The sequence below is a fragment of the Bactrocera neohumeralis genome, chromosome 4 (assembly GCF_024586455.1).
Source record: "Bactrocera neohumeralis isolate Rockhampton chromosome 4, APGP_CSIRO_Bneo_wtdbg2-racon-allhic-juicebox.fasta_v2, whole genome shotgun sequence".
In the NCBI taxonomy this organism is placed as follows: Eukaryota; Metazoa; Arthropoda; class Insecta; order Diptera; family Tephritidae; genus Bactrocera; species Bactrocera neohumeralis.
In genome coordinates, this window is record NC_065921.1 from 41,516,972 (window position 1) to 41,535,959 (window position 18,988).

Consider the following 18,988-nt stretch of genomic DNA (forward strand, 5'->3'; position numbering starts at 1 on the left):
AAGGTGCTGCTCAGATACAAAATGATTGATAAATTGTACTAATAACTTCCGGAACAGAAAGTATGCTAGAGTAAGAAGATAGCGGATTCTCAAAAGTGCTGAAGATCCAGTGAATTCATACATTGGTGCATGAAACTCCACAGAATCCTAGAGGTGCAGGAACATCATTGTATGTCATATTTTATAGGCATAATGCAATACTCAAATGGTTTCGTGTTGTAAGACAATCCTTAAAGTAATATCCAACTTTCAATGGAACTTCGAGCTAAGTTTAAACCTGCTTTAAATACGTATGCAATCTGTCACTTCGGTGAGCAGATTATTTCACGTTTTGGCCCAGTCGACTGGACTTTGAGATATGTAAAGTCCAAAGTCTATGCGGACAATCCCGCTTCGCTTCAGGCCTTGCAGCAAAACATTCAAGCGTGTCATTCGCCAGTTATCACTCGAAATGCTCGAACGAGTCATGGTTAAAAAATAAATAACAAAGAATGTTCTTTTTAATGATAATAAACATTATCCATTAAATTTGAAGTTTCAGTATGTTTTCTTTAAAAAAGTACGAAACCTCGTAAGGTATCGCCCTATACATACTATCGAGGTCAGAAACCTCTTCTGTTTCCACTTCTTTTGAGACTCACCTACAAAGATTAATATTAGTTTTGATTAAAATCTTGTTTTGCGTAATACCAAAATAATCTTAATAAGAAATATTTTCAGGGTTATTTTTTCAATAATAAACTCGAATCTGAAACTTTGTACAAAAACTGTAAAAAGTCATTCAAAACCAGGAAGTCCATCGAAAAATTATATTTTGGAGCATTTTCTCAATACATTTTCCAAATTTAACTCTAAGTGCGGTAAGTTAGAGCACTATGAAAAATACTTTTTAAAAAATAAGAAAAATTTTTAAGCATGCTGTCACGGTAGATTGTCCTGACACAAGAAATCACTACTTTATTAAGGACCAGTGTTGCGACATAATAATCCCCATTTAGATGTTAAGATGATTGATTCATGTACATACTGTAATCGTACGCTTACGATGTGACATAAACTCGAGTTTAAGAACAATTTTGAAGTATATTTATTGTTTAAAAAACTCTGAGTTTCATTTGAAAATTATTTATGTAAAGTGAGGAAAGAAGTAATATAGCAAAGCCAAAACTCGAGTTTAAGATTTAGAGTTTACGAACGAAAGTTTTATTTTGTTTAGCTGCTTTGGGGATGATGGTTAACTGTTACAACTCTCGGTTAAGATTTTCAGTTTAAAAACAGGGCGATAGTGTTTCAGAAACTCTAAGCTTACTCTGAAGTTATTTTAAGCTTGGAAGATTTTTTTGAATTGAAGTTTAAGTTTTAGGGTTTAAGGTTTTGTATTTTTGCGAAATTGCAAAAAAAGTTCAATGTGGTGTTTAATAAACTCTAAGTTTAATTCGAATATGTTATTTGTCAGAAAAAGTGCGTGAATGAACAAATAATTTAGAGCCTAAAACTTAAGCCAAACTTTTAGATACTTCATCCAAATTTCGCGGCACAATAGCGTTCCTTTTCCATAAACACCAAAAACGTGTTACCCGGGTAAATAACACTTTTTTTGAAGTAGAGTTTTTTTTGTAGTAAAGTTTAATGATAAACTCCGAGAGATACAATAAGTTCGATTTCTTTTGTAGCAGAGTTTAATGTTAAACACCAAAAAGCGAGTTAATCGGTAGTTTTTTACAATCAACTTCACTTTTTTGTAGTAAAGTTTTATGATAAACTCCAAAAGATACAATAAACTCGAGTTCATGAAACAACGTGAACGAAATATTAGTAGTAAATGAAGGGTTAACCGCTAAAAGTAGTCGGGTGATAAAAGAAATGAAAAAATGGATGGATGGATTGATATAGAATAGGTTAGTAATAGGTTAGTCGTATATAGATGAAAGGGTTAACTAGATATTTTTCAATGTAAATGCAATATGTATATGTGTAGTATATATGTATGTATAATTATAAAGTTTATAGTATAATTATAGTATAATTTAGCAAATCTTAGTAACTCATGATAATGTTCTGCAAGTATGGAATACTAAAGTGTAGAAAAGAGTTTACATAAGTGTCATATGCTATAGTATATATGTAATTATGTAGGTACATAGTGTGTATTTATAAAAGCAATCAAAGTGTAGTTATACATAAGTAGTATAGTAGGCAGCAGTGGCTAGTGTATATTGAAGTGTACAGATTCAGTTTGGTTTTTGGATTTTTTGTAAGCATTGGCAAATCATGGCTACGCGCGACGAAACTGCCAACAAAGCGAAAGTGCAAAGAATAGTGTAAATAAAAAAAATAGTGGCTGGTATATAGGGGAAGGTGTAATAGTGTATATATATGAGAGAGTTTATGTGGTGTGTGGGGAAGAAAGGAGGTGGGAATTTCAAATGGTAGCATATATAAATAAAGGGTGGCATACGGTAAATATATATATAAGGATATTTTTGTTGCAGGTTGCATGTCGTATTACACTACTACTCAAACTACATTTGGAACAATGCTTACCGGCTTTGCTTTTGGCTTCTGTTTTGCCTGTCGCTTCTGCTTCAACATATTCCAACGCCAAAGCACCGAATATTGCGGAATCTTTGCAGCGACTTGTCGTGCACGCCAAAAACTAATGCACACACGAAGCGAGACTAGTAAGGCGGTTGTTGTTAGTACTGTTGCTTGTGTTGTTGTATACGTTGAATTTTCAGGCTGCCGCTGCTTATTGAGCTGCTGTTGGTGTCGGTGATGAAGATGATGACACGTCGCAAACGACTATCAGTCTACAACAACAATTATAAATGCCACTGAGCCGATTTGCATGCAACTGAGTATGTGTGTTGTGTGTGCGAGAATTGACGTTGTACGTTGTTTTGAGCTGTGTCGCACCTGCAGTGTTAATTTAGTTTCGTCGTTTGATTGCTTAGCAGCTTCCTTTTTTTTTGTAATTTTTTTTCTTCTAATTTCTGTTTTGCGCTCCTTCACACGCGTGTTCTGCGCTCCTGTTCAGTACCTCTGTTGCAGTTGGTAGCCGACGCAGCGTCTGTGTGCTTTATGGCATGTCTGTGTGGCAGTTCTTTACGCCGAATGCGCAGCGGCAATGAGTAACGAAAGCAAAAAACGAAATGGAAAATGAGTTCAAGGTATGGGTAATTTCACGTTGAGTAGTTTTACGGTGGAATTTGGTGAGTGTGCAAAAACTAGACGCGATGTCGCATGTGGAAAAAGAGATTTCATTGCATGTGTGTGGGTATGTATGTAATTTTTAGCGCGTTGCAGGCATGTTGCACGCTTATCTTTACATGTCCTGTTTTAAATGGATTTAGCTTCATATATTTTTTTTGTCAGCGTCGCACTTTATCAACGGAATTTGAAAAAAAAATTTTACTTAACACAGTTTTGAAATTCCACGAAGGGTTACGAGTTCTAAAAAATACTATTTCGAAATTGCTTGAAAAGTTACGAGTCCTAAAAAATCATTTCGTTGCAAGTTAAAGTAGTCTTTGAAACAAATAGCTATTTCAAGCACAAAATTATTATATTTTCACGCTCGGCGGCGTCTTAATTGTCGAAAAAAATTTTTTGTAAGTAAAAAAATTAATTGTTCCACATATTATTGTCCAACGCTGTATTTTCAAACAATATTTCTCTTTTCTGCCAATATTCTTCTGATAATGGGAAATAAACAAATTTTCCAATCAATTTTAATTTTTTCTTAACTCAACGGTGTGTTGCATGCCCCAAATTACTTTTTACGCTGCAAGTTGAAGCAGCTTTCAAAACAAAAAAGTGTTTTTCAGTTCCAAATGTCGCATATTATTCCACAACGCTGTATTTTCAAATAATATTCATCATTTCTGCCAATATTCGTATGATATTTGATTGCGTAGCGTTGAAGCAACCGCCTTTCGCTCAGTAAATTAACAGTTAATTGTGCCACGCACTCTTTCGCCTTTGTAAAAATATTGTAGCACTCTTTAAACAATATTAAATATATTTTCTTCACCTGTTTTCACTTGTCCTGCACTTAATTAAATGTTACGCATACGCAGTGGCGCACGTCGGGCGCGTTTGTTAGTAAAATTCACGCATAAAAGAAGCGTAGAGGACAACACAACTGCTTGCACGAGTTAATTTACAAAAACACGTGTTTTTCAGCAACACACAATGCACAATGTTTTTCAGTATTTGCTCTTTCTCGCTTACATAACATTTACAAGTACACGCTTTTAAGCGCTTGAGTAGTCATTAAAGTGACAAAAAACACAATTTCAACACAGAAACACGATTGCTATAAATTTAAATTTTTTCGTGTTTTTTTTTTTACAATTTTTTAGTAAATTTGTTAAATCGTTTACGCACCACAAACGTTGTTATTGTTATTATTTCTTTTTTTTTTTTTGATTTTTTAAGGTTAATAAAATATACGCAGATAATGACGGATTTTTAATACAATGAAATACCTTTTACCGCTCGGACAAACATTAAGAGTTAATGTTTTTTAGTCGTATCCTGCTTCACAGCCAACTTCGTGTGGTTTGTGGCATAAAAACTTCGCAATATGCCATTATTATGTGTAGATATGTATAAAAATATATATATATGTGTATGGGTGTGTGTGTGTAAATGTTACCTTCTTTGGCTTCTTCAGAGAGACGGTACGCGAGTACTGATGATACACCTGCACATGATTCGAAGTGAATTTACCCAACATTGGTTTTGACGTTTGATTTACAACACGCTGACGTTTTGCCTAATGAAAACCACGATGGAAAATGTGGATCTGCAAGTGAAAGAAATGGAAAAGTTTTCTTTTTAAATTTTTTGCTGAGGTAAAATATGGCTAGAGCGGGAAACTTGCACTTATTTCATAGCTGTACTAAAAAAATGTTAATCATCCGCACTGTGGCACCTTTGACATCACTGCATTATTACTAGCAAGGAACTCAAAAAGTTGTAGAAAACAATAAACCGAAATATATTAATCAATACGCGCATCTTCAAGGCATACAAATGATTGGGATAAAGTTAGAGACATAAAAACTACCGTTAGATCGGCTAGATGCAAAGCTTACCACAAACTTTTCAAGCAGTTGGTGCATAAATGCTCTTGTTTAAATATTAAACCAACAGAGGTGAAAAAACTACACTTGTAACAAATTACGAAAGAGGAGGACTTCACTTTTTAAATATAAACATTTCGAAAAGCTCCATAAAATAAATACTGAGATTTGAGGTATGTCTCTTAATATTGCGAAATGAAATGAAGAACTAATTATAAGAGATATTATTATATATAAAAGTCAAGAAGTTCGCAGATTTACTAATTCAAAATAATTACTTAATGAATTTAAAAAAAGTTGCTCATACGCCAAGTATCACCAAGTAATTTATGCAATTTTGTGGCCAAAGTGTCGAAAAATCGGCTCAATTGCTGAAGCGTATCACATAATTTTTACAATGTATAGAATCTTGATATATATCGAAATCCGATAATTAATCGACTTTTGAATCTAAACGCAGCAAAACGAGATATTGTTTTAACGATTATATGCAAATTGGTTTTAATTTTTTAATTCGGAAGTGTATTTCCACATTGAGTAGTTTTCAGTACAGCAAGCAATGAGGAATAATACTAAATCTTCGATGGTAACTCTTTATAGCTAAAGCAGAATATGAAGAGTTCAATTTAGCACCTTTGGTAAGAAATTATTTAATAAGGCAAAATTTAGTCATACATTTTATTGTCAGCCATCTCTTAAAATTATTTCTTATACTTTTACGCAGGTTGCCATTTATATTTCGAAAGTTGACAACCCTATTATCGCAACGTGGCAACTCACAATTTTATTGTAAATTTTGTCATTTTTGATGTTAGACATGCTCAGAACGTTTACACATAGGAGCGCTGTTTCTGTTGTTTACAGTAACTTAAAATACTCATCTCGGTCTTAAATTGGAATAAAATCGCGAATATTTTCGCACGATTATTTTTAACAACTTTCGACGTGGATTAACTCAGTAAAAGTGCATCGATGAATTTCTTTAATTTTCTGAGGATGAAGCTCCATTTAAGCCCAAGTGTTTACCGAAGGTATGGTGAACGCAATCGAGGTCGAAGATCACATAGAGAGGAATTTCGTGAAGGTCTTTCAAAAACAGTTGTTGCTCCTGAAACTATTAATTCTATGATATTGCAAGATTGTCATGTGACCTATCGTGAGATTGAGACAATTACAGCCATTAGTTGGACGAACATTCATTCGAGCACAGTTCATTGTAGAAACATTTTTTTCACGTTGGATCTCACATACATTGTCGATCGCTCAAAAAAGGCTCGTGTCGTTCGTTCGAAAGAAATGCTATAACACAAAAATACGACAGCGTTGATTTGAAACACGGCAACTTGACAGATTATGAATCGGGAAATTACCTTTTCTGTTCTCATATGTAAGAAATAAATAAAGCGGTTAACATTTTCGGCACCTGAGAAGGCGGTTGAAGCCTTCAAAAGACATATTTTGGAGACACCTCTATCAGAGTGCTTCGATAGTTGGTTCAAACGCATGCTAAACTGGATAAATCTTAATGGAGAATATTTTTAAAAACAATAAAGTTTCTAATCTCGAACTATTCCATAAAATGAATTCCTTTTAGTAAGTGTTTTATCCATCTAATCATTAACGGTGAATCCTTTTAATTCCCAGTAGTTTTCTTAGACTGTTAACTTACACCGAGAAAGCATATATGGAGACTAGAATAGCTAGTATAAGAAACCATTAGTTGATAAGAAAGTTTTTTACAAAGAAAAGATAAAATATATTTATTGTAAACCAGAGGAAGAGGAGTAGACGATGTATAATTTTGTAACAAGTATATTTTTATTTTTACTTTCACTATGTTTAGATGGTTATCACACACATACAATATAATAAAAATATCCTTGTCACTTAACACTTAGTAACAATGTAATTTATTATAACAGCCTTTTGCTTTATATAATGTTAATTTAAAGCTACAAAATAAGTTGACCGATTTCGAAAGTTAGTGTTCCAATTACTAGATCGTGGGGCGTTGATCGTTGCTAACTGCAGCGCACGGGATTGTTGTCGAAACCGAAAACTGATGAACGCAGAGTATCGAACGAATTGTGAGAACGAATTGTATTGATATCTGGCGGATTTGTTGTCGGAGTAAATATCAGCAATGTGTCGACGCGGCGCAGTGTATGACCGAATGGGACATCCTCTCCTGTTGTCTATCCTTTTTGTTTGGTGGGTAGGAGCACAGGTGTGGGGAATTGCGTTGAAGTGTCAACAGCTATGGTGAATTGCGCTGGCGTATTAGGGTGCGCCAGTTTTCACAGGTTGTGTGAGGGGGGGAGGATTAACTCATTTAAACAGACGACAAGAAAATAGCGTCGCGTTAACGTCTGTGAAACAATACTTTCCAACTACCAGGAAGCACACGACCAATCGGACGAATAGTTTTCTTGGGGTGCACTCCGAAATCTTTCCGACCGGACAAACTGTCCACAAGGTGTAATATTTGAGTGTTGTGATCATTTGTGTGAAGCTGTTCCTCAAAAGAGGCTAGAATAACGGGCCGACTATTCTTGGTTTTTGCATCCAATAATGGAGCATCGCATACTCTATTGATCCTTCGAGAGTTTTTCGCTAAACATTCAACCAATGACGTGCCGCAACCACCATATTCGCCCAATTTAGCGCCGTGTGGCTTCTGGCTATTCAGCAAACTCAATCGATCACTGCAGGGAAACCGTTTTGAGTCTATTGAAGGCATTAAACGTGATTCACTACGCGCTTTGAATACCGGCAATTGCCTTTAACAACTGTTTCGTTCATTTGAAAATTTGGCACAAGTGTAATTGGTCCAGTGGGGATTACTTTAAGGGGGACGACAAAGGTTTTGAAGAATAAATAGAGAATTTTAAAATTTTGAACATAGTCTTACTATTTTTTGTTCATAGTAGTACAGCAATACGAAGCTGTTAAGTGGAATTTTTTGCACAGGTTTTGTTCTGATAGCACCAAATTAAATACAACAAGAACAAACCATTTTCTTTAAATATTCGCCAAAATCACTTTAATTGTAAAATTCAATATCAAGATGTCTTCATTAAGACATAAAAACACTTTTCATGGAAGCAAACTCTTAAGGACATTTTAATGAAGATTTACTTACACACACATACATATGTCAATTCACTATACTTATAAGTATCTTGTAAAGATGTAAGTGACTCTACCAGTATTTCCCTTAACTTGAACAATATATGTATGTATGTAAGTATTACAGAGAATGAACCACAAGATTTTTGCTCTCAAACATTCTCAGCAATTACTTTTAATTGCAGCGTTTCGTTTGTGTTTTAACAACAGGTCATTCATACACGCACACATATGTAGGTAACTATTAGTATATGTACATATGTAAATTTAAAGCTGGATAAAAGCGGAAGGAGTCAATAGGAAAAAAATCCCAAAAAAAATTTCGTATAAAGGTGATACATAATTTAATATTAGAGTCAGTATCGTAACAAAAAATAACCGAAAATCAGTGTTTTTTTTTGTGGGCATTCATAGTCAACTTGTCTAGCTGAGCGAACGTGCTAAAAGTGGCTTGCGTCATTAAAAAGTAATAAAGTTTAGTTTTTCGTGAAACTAATACGGCTGTGTAAGCTGACATTGAGCAATGCCAAAAGCTCCGTCAGGATCGAGAAGGACCTTTCCGAGCCGTTCGATACGAGGTTTCAGGCAAGGCGACTCACTATCATCCGACTTCTTCAATTTACTGCTGGAGAAAATACATAATTCGAGTTGCAGATCTGAATAGAGAAGGAACAATCTCAACATCCGCGCAGTTAGTTCTGTTTTCTCCAGACTGGACAAGGAAGCAAAGCAGATGGGTCTGGTAGTGAACGAAGGCAAGACGAAATATCTTCTGTCATCAAACACGCACTCACTATTGGGCTCTCACATCACTGTTGACAGTCATAACTTTGAAGTCGTAGATAATTTCGTCTATCTTGGAACCAGCATCAACACCAACAACAACGTCAGCCTCGAAATTCAACGCAGAATATCTCTTGCCAACAGGTGCTAATTCGGCCTAAGTAGGCAATTGAGACGTAAAGTCCTCTCTCAACGAACAAAAACTAAACTCTATAAGTCACTCATTATTTCCATCCTGATATATGTTGCAGAGGCATGGACGATGACAACATCTGATAAGTCGATGTTACGACTGTTTTGAACAGAAAAGTTCTGCGGAAGATTTATGGTCAAAGTGCGCTTCCTGGAAAATGGTTCACATCAAAATAGGTTATCAAAATTTGGCTTGATTCAATCTTTTCCATCAGCCGGCGCAGTTCTTTTGAAATGGAATCCATAAATTCGCAGGAAGATAGTAAAATGTTATACCTTATGGGGAATACTTTTAATAATACTACTGTACACAATTTTCTCAAATAAACGTTTGAAAAAGAAAATTTAGCGAGTATGGTTTTCAGCCTGTTGTGTGTTACTTGCCAATTTCCTCGAGTCTTATGTAATTTTGGAGCTATTTGGAATTTAACGGAAAGTTTAATGAAACTTCAGCTTTCGAAGAAAAACATGTACATACAGCATATATTACGCGAATACTAGTAATGGGTGATGCAAGTATTGTTTGGCTTTTCATCAAGGAAAGACTTACGCTTGAACAACGTTTACAAATCGTTCAACTTCATTACGAATATTCACGTTCTGTAAATAATATGTTTCACCCACTTGGCTCAACTTATGGTCAACATAATCAGCTTACCGAGCGTACTATTCGTAACACCATCACCCATCTAGAGGCCCAGCTCTCATTATTGGATAATATTCGACCGAATAGACCACATCCAGCACGTAGTGAAGAAAATATAGCATACATAGCTTAGAGTGTACACGAAGACCACGAAGAGTTGATTCGGTGCCGTTCACAGCAGCTCAGACTGATGTTTGGAACGACATTTTACTCATTTTATGTCGATATCTTAAATTGAAAGCGTACAAAATAGAACTTGTGCAAGAACTAAAGCCGCTCGACCTTCCCAAGCGACATCGCTGCTCTCTATTGACTCGTGGAAAAATCCAAGAAGCCAAATTTTGTTCAGCGAAGAGGACCATTTATTGCCCAATGGGTATAGTAACAAGCAAAATTGTCGCATTTAAGACGGGAGAAGAGATTCAAGAGCTCCCGGGTCTGTAAGAAAAAAACACGGTTTGGTGTGATTTGTGGGCCGGTGAAATCATCGGTACATATTTCATGGCGACCGTTATCGCGTCATGATAACCGACTATTTGATGGCTGAAATTAAGCTCGTTATTTTGGCGACATTTGGTTTCAGCAAGACGTCGCCGCTTCCCACACATCGCATCAATCAATGGATATATGTATTCAGAGAACACTTGTTGGAACAGATAATTTCACGTTTTGGGCCGGTCGATTGGCAACCAATATCGTGTGATATCTCTCGATACCTGTCTAACAGTATGACTTTTTCCTGTGGGGAGGTCTTGGAGCAAAACATCACTCGTGTCATTCACCAGTTACCAGTCGTAATGCTCGAACGGATCGTCGAAAATTGGACACAGGATAGACCATCTGAGACGTTTATTAGAGCTAATCTTCAACGAATAAATGCCAAAGAAAGTTCTTTTGAATACTCATAAACATTTCCCAATAAATTGCAACATAGGGAACAATGAAAGGAGTCACCCTTTATATGGGACGAAGGAATACTCGATCTTTACGTGGAAACAACGCTACTTGAAATTTTCTGTTTCCAATAGAACTCGCGGCTATGGAATCAGTGAATTGATGGAATCGCTTCAATTCGATTTATGAGGACCGGCCGGCATTAACATTGCTCCAGGACCTTACATGTTATTTTAATATATAACTGGCTCAGACGGCGTTTACGGTGACCCGTTCAGTGCTTAAACGGGCCAATGTAATCAACTCGGGGCCTCTGAATGACTGTTCTCATCTCCTCTTACTCGGTATTATTACAAGCAGAAAAAATTCGAAAATATACTAAAATTTAGACAAAATTTATCTTTTATTTCCTACAAACCCTCAACATAACACGTCAATAAAAACGTGAGTTTACCTGCGCGTTAATTATCGCCGGCTTTTGCAGCTGCGCCACTTCTCACGGCAATCACAATGTCTTGACAAGCATGCCTGAATCTGAAGGCAAGCACAGGCATCTCATATATTAAAAGTTAACTCACCACCCACAGACACATTTGAGTATATGTATATGTGTCCCATTTGCAGCAAATGCAAATAATTTACATACCTGTCAGCTTAAGAGCGCTTAACGGTATAATCAATGTGAAACCAATTTGAAGCGAGAAAAAATAAATAAAATGAAAAAAGAAAAAAATACAAGAAAATAACCCCAAGCACATAAACATATTTGACATTAAAACTGACAGCCGCAAAAACCGAGAGATACGTGATGGCTTTCGTGGTCGTGTCAAACAGCAAGGCAGCAACAACACCAACTACGAGCTTATAAAGCTATCAATTGCCTGGAATGTGTGCGCCTGACCTCATGTGGGTGTGTGTGTAGTCTACTCTTTGTCGTCGGCAGCAGGGCGTTTAAACCCACGGTTTTCACATTGCCTACATTTGGGCGCAACAGACAATTTTTACAATTTTTTTGCGAGCGTGAAAAATATGGGACTTTAAATAAGTAGCACTTAGCAGAAGTAGACACCGCGCCGAAATCAATAAACCGTCGAAGATTAACTGCTGAAATAAACTCGCTTTTGGGATTTGCTATAAATAAAGATACTTAGTTCAAATGGCTTGGCGCGCGCTGATAGAAATCACTGTCAGTTAAGTGTGCTTAGACAAACGCTGGCGGCTCTTGTCTTCAAAAATTAAATAATAGGCAAAGAGCAAATAAGGATAAAAAGTTGTAGAATATATTTCGTACTGTTTTTTACTCGGCGCAAAATTGCTCACGAGGAGTACTTTGAGTTCGCTTTAAATAACGGCATAAACGATGTGTAGATATATATAAATGGCAAAATTCACATGAAGAAGGGTTATTTATCTTTTTCCTAGGGGACGGTACGATAATGCGTTAGCAAAAATTTAAATATTTTGGGGAATTTCGTCAGCAATTAGCTAAAATCATCGGATTTGGTAAAATTGTAACTAAGTATTTTAAAGAACCAAAAAAGGGACAAACACGGTAAAACAATTCGTAGGGAAATGCTCGAACACAACATTAGTAACAATCGAAGCCTTTTGTATGTCTAGCTCGACACGGTATTCCAAAGTATTATTCGAAAATTCCCACAAACTCTCGTTAAGCACCACTTTATCTCTTCATGGAACATCAACCCTGTTTCCAACATAACACAACATAATATTACCACTATTCGCCAATTAGGATCGTCACTAAAAAGATGCCTCTCATTCCAGGCTGTTTTCTTCCTTTCATTTGGGGTGTTTTTCACGTGGCGGGTCCCAAACCAAGCCCACAACCATGAGTAGGAGAGTTTCGCCTTCTAACTTTAGCTCGGCTTCAAATGGATATTTTTGGCTAACCATGGATACTTGGTCTAAGATCAAAAGTAGTGAGCTATTTGAGCCATATGTAAAAAGTTCTGACCACTCCAAAGTGAATGGCGCTCAGAGAACTTTCCACACTTGAGTGAACTTCTACACATGACTCCATGCCAATGGGTCACTTTGCGATTATTAAAAATTTAGATTTTTACTATTTTTAAAAAAATTTGATCTTTGCCAAAAAACGGGTAAAAAATTCAAACAGTCGCCATTTACTGATTTTTTTTGTCCTAATTCAGACGATAGCGGCATTTGTACTGATTAAAATTTTTTTTTTTTGTTCAGATCACCCAAAGTGTTGGAATCGTGTCAGGAAGGGCGCACCCTAATTATCAACCCCCGCCACGCTGCAATTAATCAAATTATCACAAAATTTTTTTCTTATTTTTGTTTTTTGTATTCTTAAAATATCAATAAATATCTGATAAAAAATTGGATAGTAAAAATGTTCTTAGTTTTTGTAAAAGAATCGGATCTGACCACTCCAAAGTGAATGGCGCTCAGAGAACTTTCCACACTTGCTGACCATCGGTTCATGTGATAACCTATCTGAATGAAAATCTTCCTGCGCGAGTTCGATCGTAAGAAAGCCAGTGAGCTAACCTCTCCCTAGTTGTGGAGATGCTAACAGTTCATTGTCCTATCGGCACCCATGCTGTCAGGTAGAAAATCTTTCCGGATGCCAGCTACGAAATCTGTATGGAAGAAGCCGAGGTGGTAGCATCTCAACACTTTTTTCTCGATTTTCGGAGTTCGAGAGACCAAGGATTAACCACTTCAGAGCTCACACTTTCAAATATCCAGCCGAGCTGGTAAGAATATAAATTAAACGTTTTGACCTCAAGGCTCCTTCTCAAACTATAAGATCGTATACTATATCCGTGTTCCATTTTTATGGCTTCAAAAAATACTACGTATAGTAGACCAACTACGATCCCCATATTGAGGATCAGGCATCGAACCTTACTTAACGTTACTACATTTATAATATTATTCTTTCAAAGCCCTCTAATCATATACGCTTATGACTCAATAGTATTTTCGATAGAAAGTAAAAGATTCATAATTAACATGTTACTCTTTTAACGCCAGAAAATGGAAAACATAAATTGATAGCATTTTCGAAATACTTTCGAAAAAAACGTCACTCTCATATCTTATTTCAAATATTTAAAGAACCTTCCATAGTCTTAAAACAAACCCGTCGGGTCAAATGATTAACAGCGACATCTACAACAACCGTTATATAACACTAAGTACAAGTTTATTACGTAATGAAGCCAACATAACGAAAATGCCAAGGGAAGCGTTACTGCGTATGGATTCCGAGATTCAGAGCTCGAGTTCGCTGAAATTAAGACTACTCAGCAGAATATTGATTTCAATACGAGTCTAATCCTAGACCCGACCTGCACATACGAAATCATAACATTTTATCTATTCGATCAAATCCCTCATTGGACCCCTTCAAAAAACTTTAGTTGACTGACACAGTAAGCTAAGAACCGATTCAGTTGTAATCATATAATACTTGTATATTCGATAGTCTCTACAAAAAAAATGTACCATAAACTTCCTTTATGTAGTATTTTATTGTAGCATACTAAACTCCAGCCGAGCTTGTCCGAACCTATTTTCTCCAAATTTTAAACCGTATTATCTTATTCTTGCTTTTTAGCATTTCTCCTTCTGGTATTTTTGACGTATTGAGATAAGAACCTAATTCAATTTAAGGAACCTCATTCAATTATCTAAACGCTTATTGCAAAGGCACTGACATTCCCACGAAGTATTGAAAGTGGCGAAGAACACAAAAGTAATATAATAAATCGCAAATGCAATAAAATCTAGCAGACTAGTCACAAGCAACAAAAAAGTACACAAAAAAACACAACGAAGAAAAGGAAAAAACAAACTGTTGCGCATTAACAAACTTCTGGCGACGGCAACAAACATTTGTTGCTTGCCACTTGGGTCACAATGCCACTTGATATCGCACTTTGTGCTTTCCGCATTTCGCTTGTATTTTTATTGTTTCTCTGCCATGCCACGCCACGTTTCTTCACCTCCCACGCATCCTTGTTAGTTAGCAGCAAGAATCAAGTGGCCACTCGTAGAAACAAAGCTATGTGGCATGCCACAAAACCAGCTGCTTTATGGTCGCGGCGAGGCAGACGGGGCGCATAGACCAGTAGACAGCATGACAAACCGCACAATAAGAGGGTATGCTCGTAGACAGCTAGACGAGATACCCGCTAGACAATTCCGCCACGCTACCCTGCTCTTCTCTGCGTCCACCCCACACTCACTCTTCACTCTCACTGTGTGTCTCCAAAGCTGGGGCTGCAACACATTGGAACTTCTAATTGAAATGAAATACTGTTAGGTATGCAACATCGCAGGGAGGGAACGGTGAAGGAAGCACATACTTGAAATTGCAATGCTATCAAGGCTTATATTAAGAGAGATAAATATACAGGGTGCCCCACACATATACGCTCATAACCCCATACTCATGCAGACAGTGGCAGTGTTTTCCCAGCGCTCAATGTCGCAGAGAACATTAAAAGTTATTTCAAGAAAATATGTCGGCCTTTTTTCATGCACTGCGGCGTTGCGCTCCAGCTGCCTGCTCTCCTTTCTCGCCCTCCTTCTCCTTTCCTTGCGCGCTCCATTGCCAGCCGACTTCTGCCTGCACTCGCAAGCCATAACATTAACGTATTATTTTTGCCTTGACTCTGCAGCTGCTTATCGCTTTAATGCGTTTTCATACTCTCGCAACATGTTACACGGAGAGTCTAATCGTTTTGTTCAACTATTGGTTGTTTGTAGTGCCATAAAATATAGAGATAAGTAGAGGGTTCTGTGGGTCATGTATATCAAGATTCTTCTTTTTCTTCTTTACTTGTGTAAACACCGCTTACGATTATAGCCGAGTTAACAACAGCGCGCCAGTCGTTTCTTCATTTTGCTATTTGACGCCAATTCGAGGTACCAAGTGCAGCTAGGTCCTTCTGCACCTGATCTCTCCAACGGAGTGGAGGTCTTCCTCTTCCTCTGCTTTCACCGGCGGTCTCGTACAGCTCATCGTGCCATCGACTAATGTAATCGTCGTTGCTAAAGCGCAAAGGAGCATAAATCTTCCGCAAAACTTTTCTCTCGAAAACTCCTACGGACCACTCATCAAATGTTGTCATTGTCCATGCTCTGCACTATATAACAGGGCGAGGATGATGGGTGACCTATAGAACCAGCTATATCCAGTTGTGGTCCGATCTGAAGATTGTAGCCTTGGATAAATAAAGCTTACCATAAAAGGATCGGTCAATTATATGGCAGCTATATGTCGGCGATTCCGACAAATCAGCAGCTACTTGGTGAAACAGTTTTTCAATTTAGACTTACAAGGTGCGTTCCAAAGTAAACAGGACTTACTAAAAACAGAACAAATGGTTTTTTGGGCAAAATCTAGCTTCAATATAGCTTTTTGCACAGTCCAAATGTGATGAAATTCTCACTGGACAATCGATAAAAATAGCAGATTGCAACGTACCAGTCGACATATACATAGATGGCGCTTCCAGGGGGCGCTAGATTCAAAAAGTCCTGTTTACTTGGGAAAATACCTATTATTTCAGAATGGAATTGCCAGCCATTTCAAAAAAGATAAACAGGAGAAAATGGTATCAAAAGTATGTCAAACGTTTAACATTGAATACAAGTCATAATTTCATTTAATTTAATTTAATCAACACTCGTTTGGGAGTAGAGTTTCCATTTATCGAATGAAGCAATATTCCCCAATACAAGTATGTGCCAATTAAGCATGGTTCTAATGAACCAAGAAATTTTATTACGATTTTGGAATATAGGATTCTGTATATAATCTTATTTAGTCGATACAGCACGGCTTATTGGAGCTATCTTTGTCAAACTCAGTGAATTCACCAACCTTAGTTCTTGTCTTATCATATTTTGGCCATGTCTGTTTCACTATCTTGAACTATGTAGGTTGTAGATGACATGGCCAGCTATTTTGCTATTTCGTTGTCGAAAATGTTCCTATGATCGGCAACCTAAATTATGGACAAGTAAAGTTGACCTGCCAGTAAGCTTAAAGTCTTCCAACATTTGCTGCTCACGCACAAGATCAGAAGGGATGCTAAATTGTTTCCCTGGTTTCTTGCTGTAAATATTTCCTGCCTCTGTGTACATATATGATAGCTCTAGGCATCCACTCTTAGCTATTCAGTAGAACTCCTGAGGTCTTTCTTCTGCCTAGTACTTCCGCTTGGAAGATGTTAACGGAAGAGAGATATCAATATCATTGGAATGTATTTTGAACCCGTCAATATGGATCGATATAGTATTTTTCTCCTCTACTAAACCTTTCTCCATTCACGTGTAGAGGGTATTCTCTCCTGGAATCACTATTGAAATTCAACCTTGGGAGGATATGTCTGATCCATTTATATTTATTTTGAGCTGGTTGAGGTAATAAGTATCACAACTTTTCCTGCTCTTAACTCGTTGATTCTTAGAGCAGAAAATGTTGCTACTTTCCAAATGAAAAAGTCTACGGATAGTTGAGCTCTAAGCATACTAAACCAGGCAGTCAGGCATGACTTAATGGGCTCAGTAACTCCTGTACAGGCTGCCTTCTATCAGAAAACCTACAAAATTTGTTGAAGTCAGCTTGCTTTGCTTTGCATGCTTTCTTGGATTATAATTTCGGTATGTAATAAGAACTTCATTAAAAAACAACTCTTAACATGGTATTAAAACCGATTCAATATTTCGCATATTTCTGCTCACCACTTTCATGTTTGAAGTTTGGCACACGATCTATGGTCTATTGTGCCTTCTGCTATATCACATATTGTCACAAAGGTCCAGCACTCTGAATAATTCCAGGAGCCTGCTCGGCGCGACTGAGGTGATGTCATCTCTGTCCACGTAGAAGGTCTAGCGCCTTGAGCCTGCTTCTATAAATTGCTGGGCAATCTAGAATCAGATGTTCTGGAGGAAGTCCTCATACGTCATACACTCTTTATAGTCTGAAAACTAGCAAGCGACTTCCCAATCTTTTGTACCATTCCAACTTTGCCATCCCTTACTTGTTGCAGTTAGTTTCAGTGCTTTGCAAGAAGCGACCTTCCTTCTTACTTCTAAGACACTGAGCGTGTTGCTTGCACTTGCTATCTTCCTGCAGACACATTCTGGCATTTATACTCGGCATACTTTATATGATTATTATTTTTTATTTTCTCTACGTCTTCGTAGTTATTTTTGTTTATTTCTTGCACTATGGCCTGTCATAATTCATAAGGTCCCTGAGTTCTCGTCGGTATTCTATTTATTTACTGGAGCATTTTTTTGGTGATTTGTTTTTGTATTTTTTGTTGAATTTTTCTATTTTGTGAATTTCTTTTTTGCATTTAAGCACTCTTGGCTATTATTCTACTGTGCCATCTCCGTTCTTTGTATGTTCCTTGTTTCTCTTTTATTCCTATTTTTTGTTTAACATATTTGCTCAAATTCAAGTGGATAAATTTATTAAGCAAGCGTAGGCGTTGTGCCGTTATGTAGCATCCGTTGGGTAACATCCTTTGTATTCATATTATTGTGATTACCTTTTTCATTGGTATTCTTGCAACACGCACACATATAGCAACAGGCTTGCAAGGCTGCTACGCAGCTGAAATTCAATTGAATTGCACAAAAGCTTCGTGGAAAGAGCGAATTTTTAGTTTGCTGTTTTTCTATTGAATTCACTTCAGAGTTTTAAGGATTTCAGCATCTTATGCAACGTTTATTCCGAAAGTAGCATTGCTTAAGCGACACGACACGTGGCTTAAAGCGTAACCGTTGAGGTTAAGACTTGAAATAATAACTTTGAATTAAGATGAAAGGTCAACGTTTATTAGAAAGCATGCAGATCAATGCTGGGATTCTTGTGAATTTAGAAACTATATTTCTTTAGAATTGCGCAACATGAACTTTTAGGGCATGCTTGGAGTTTAGTATTAGATCTACAACTATGTGCGTACGGGAGGGAAACATTGTCTAATGAGGTATCTGGCAGTAGGTACGGAGACCAACGAGGAGATAAAGCGGACTGGGATATCAGCGCAAACGTCTACGGAAGCCAATGGAAAGGTTGTAGCTGCTCGCTGTTCTGTACATAGCGGGAGCTTTAAGAGCCACTCCAACAGCGGTTCATATTTAACATTTATGCGAACGGCTCCAAAATTGAAGACGGAGTTGATGCGGTAGTATATTCTCAAACATATAATAAGACAGCGTTCTCAGCTGTTGGACC

General features: G+C 37.0%; 1 protein-coding gene across 5 annotated transcripts in view; it reads right to left on the minus strand.

Annotated features, from left to right (window-relative positions):
- LOC126755064 (transient receptor potential cation channel trpm) overlaps positions 1-18,988 on the minus strand; it is a 316,113-nt gene that overhangs the window by 199,133 nt on the left and 97,992 nt on the right. For 4 of the 5 annotated variants that reach the window (XM_050467363.1, XM_050467360.1, XM_050467364.1 and 1 more), the window contains exons 1-2: positions 4,661-4,750; positions 2,545-3,103 (exon numbers count right to left, since the gene is read on the minus strand). In XM_050467363.1, the coding sequence (XP_050323320.1) occupies positions 2,545-2,592 (48 nt within the window). In that variant the 5' untranslated portion in view covers positions 2,593-3,103; positions 4,661-4,750. Of the gene's footprint in view, positions 1-2,544; positions 3,104-4,660; positions 4,811-18,988 lie in introns of those variants that run through there. The other variant, XM_050467362.1, reaches the window with a different exon arrangement.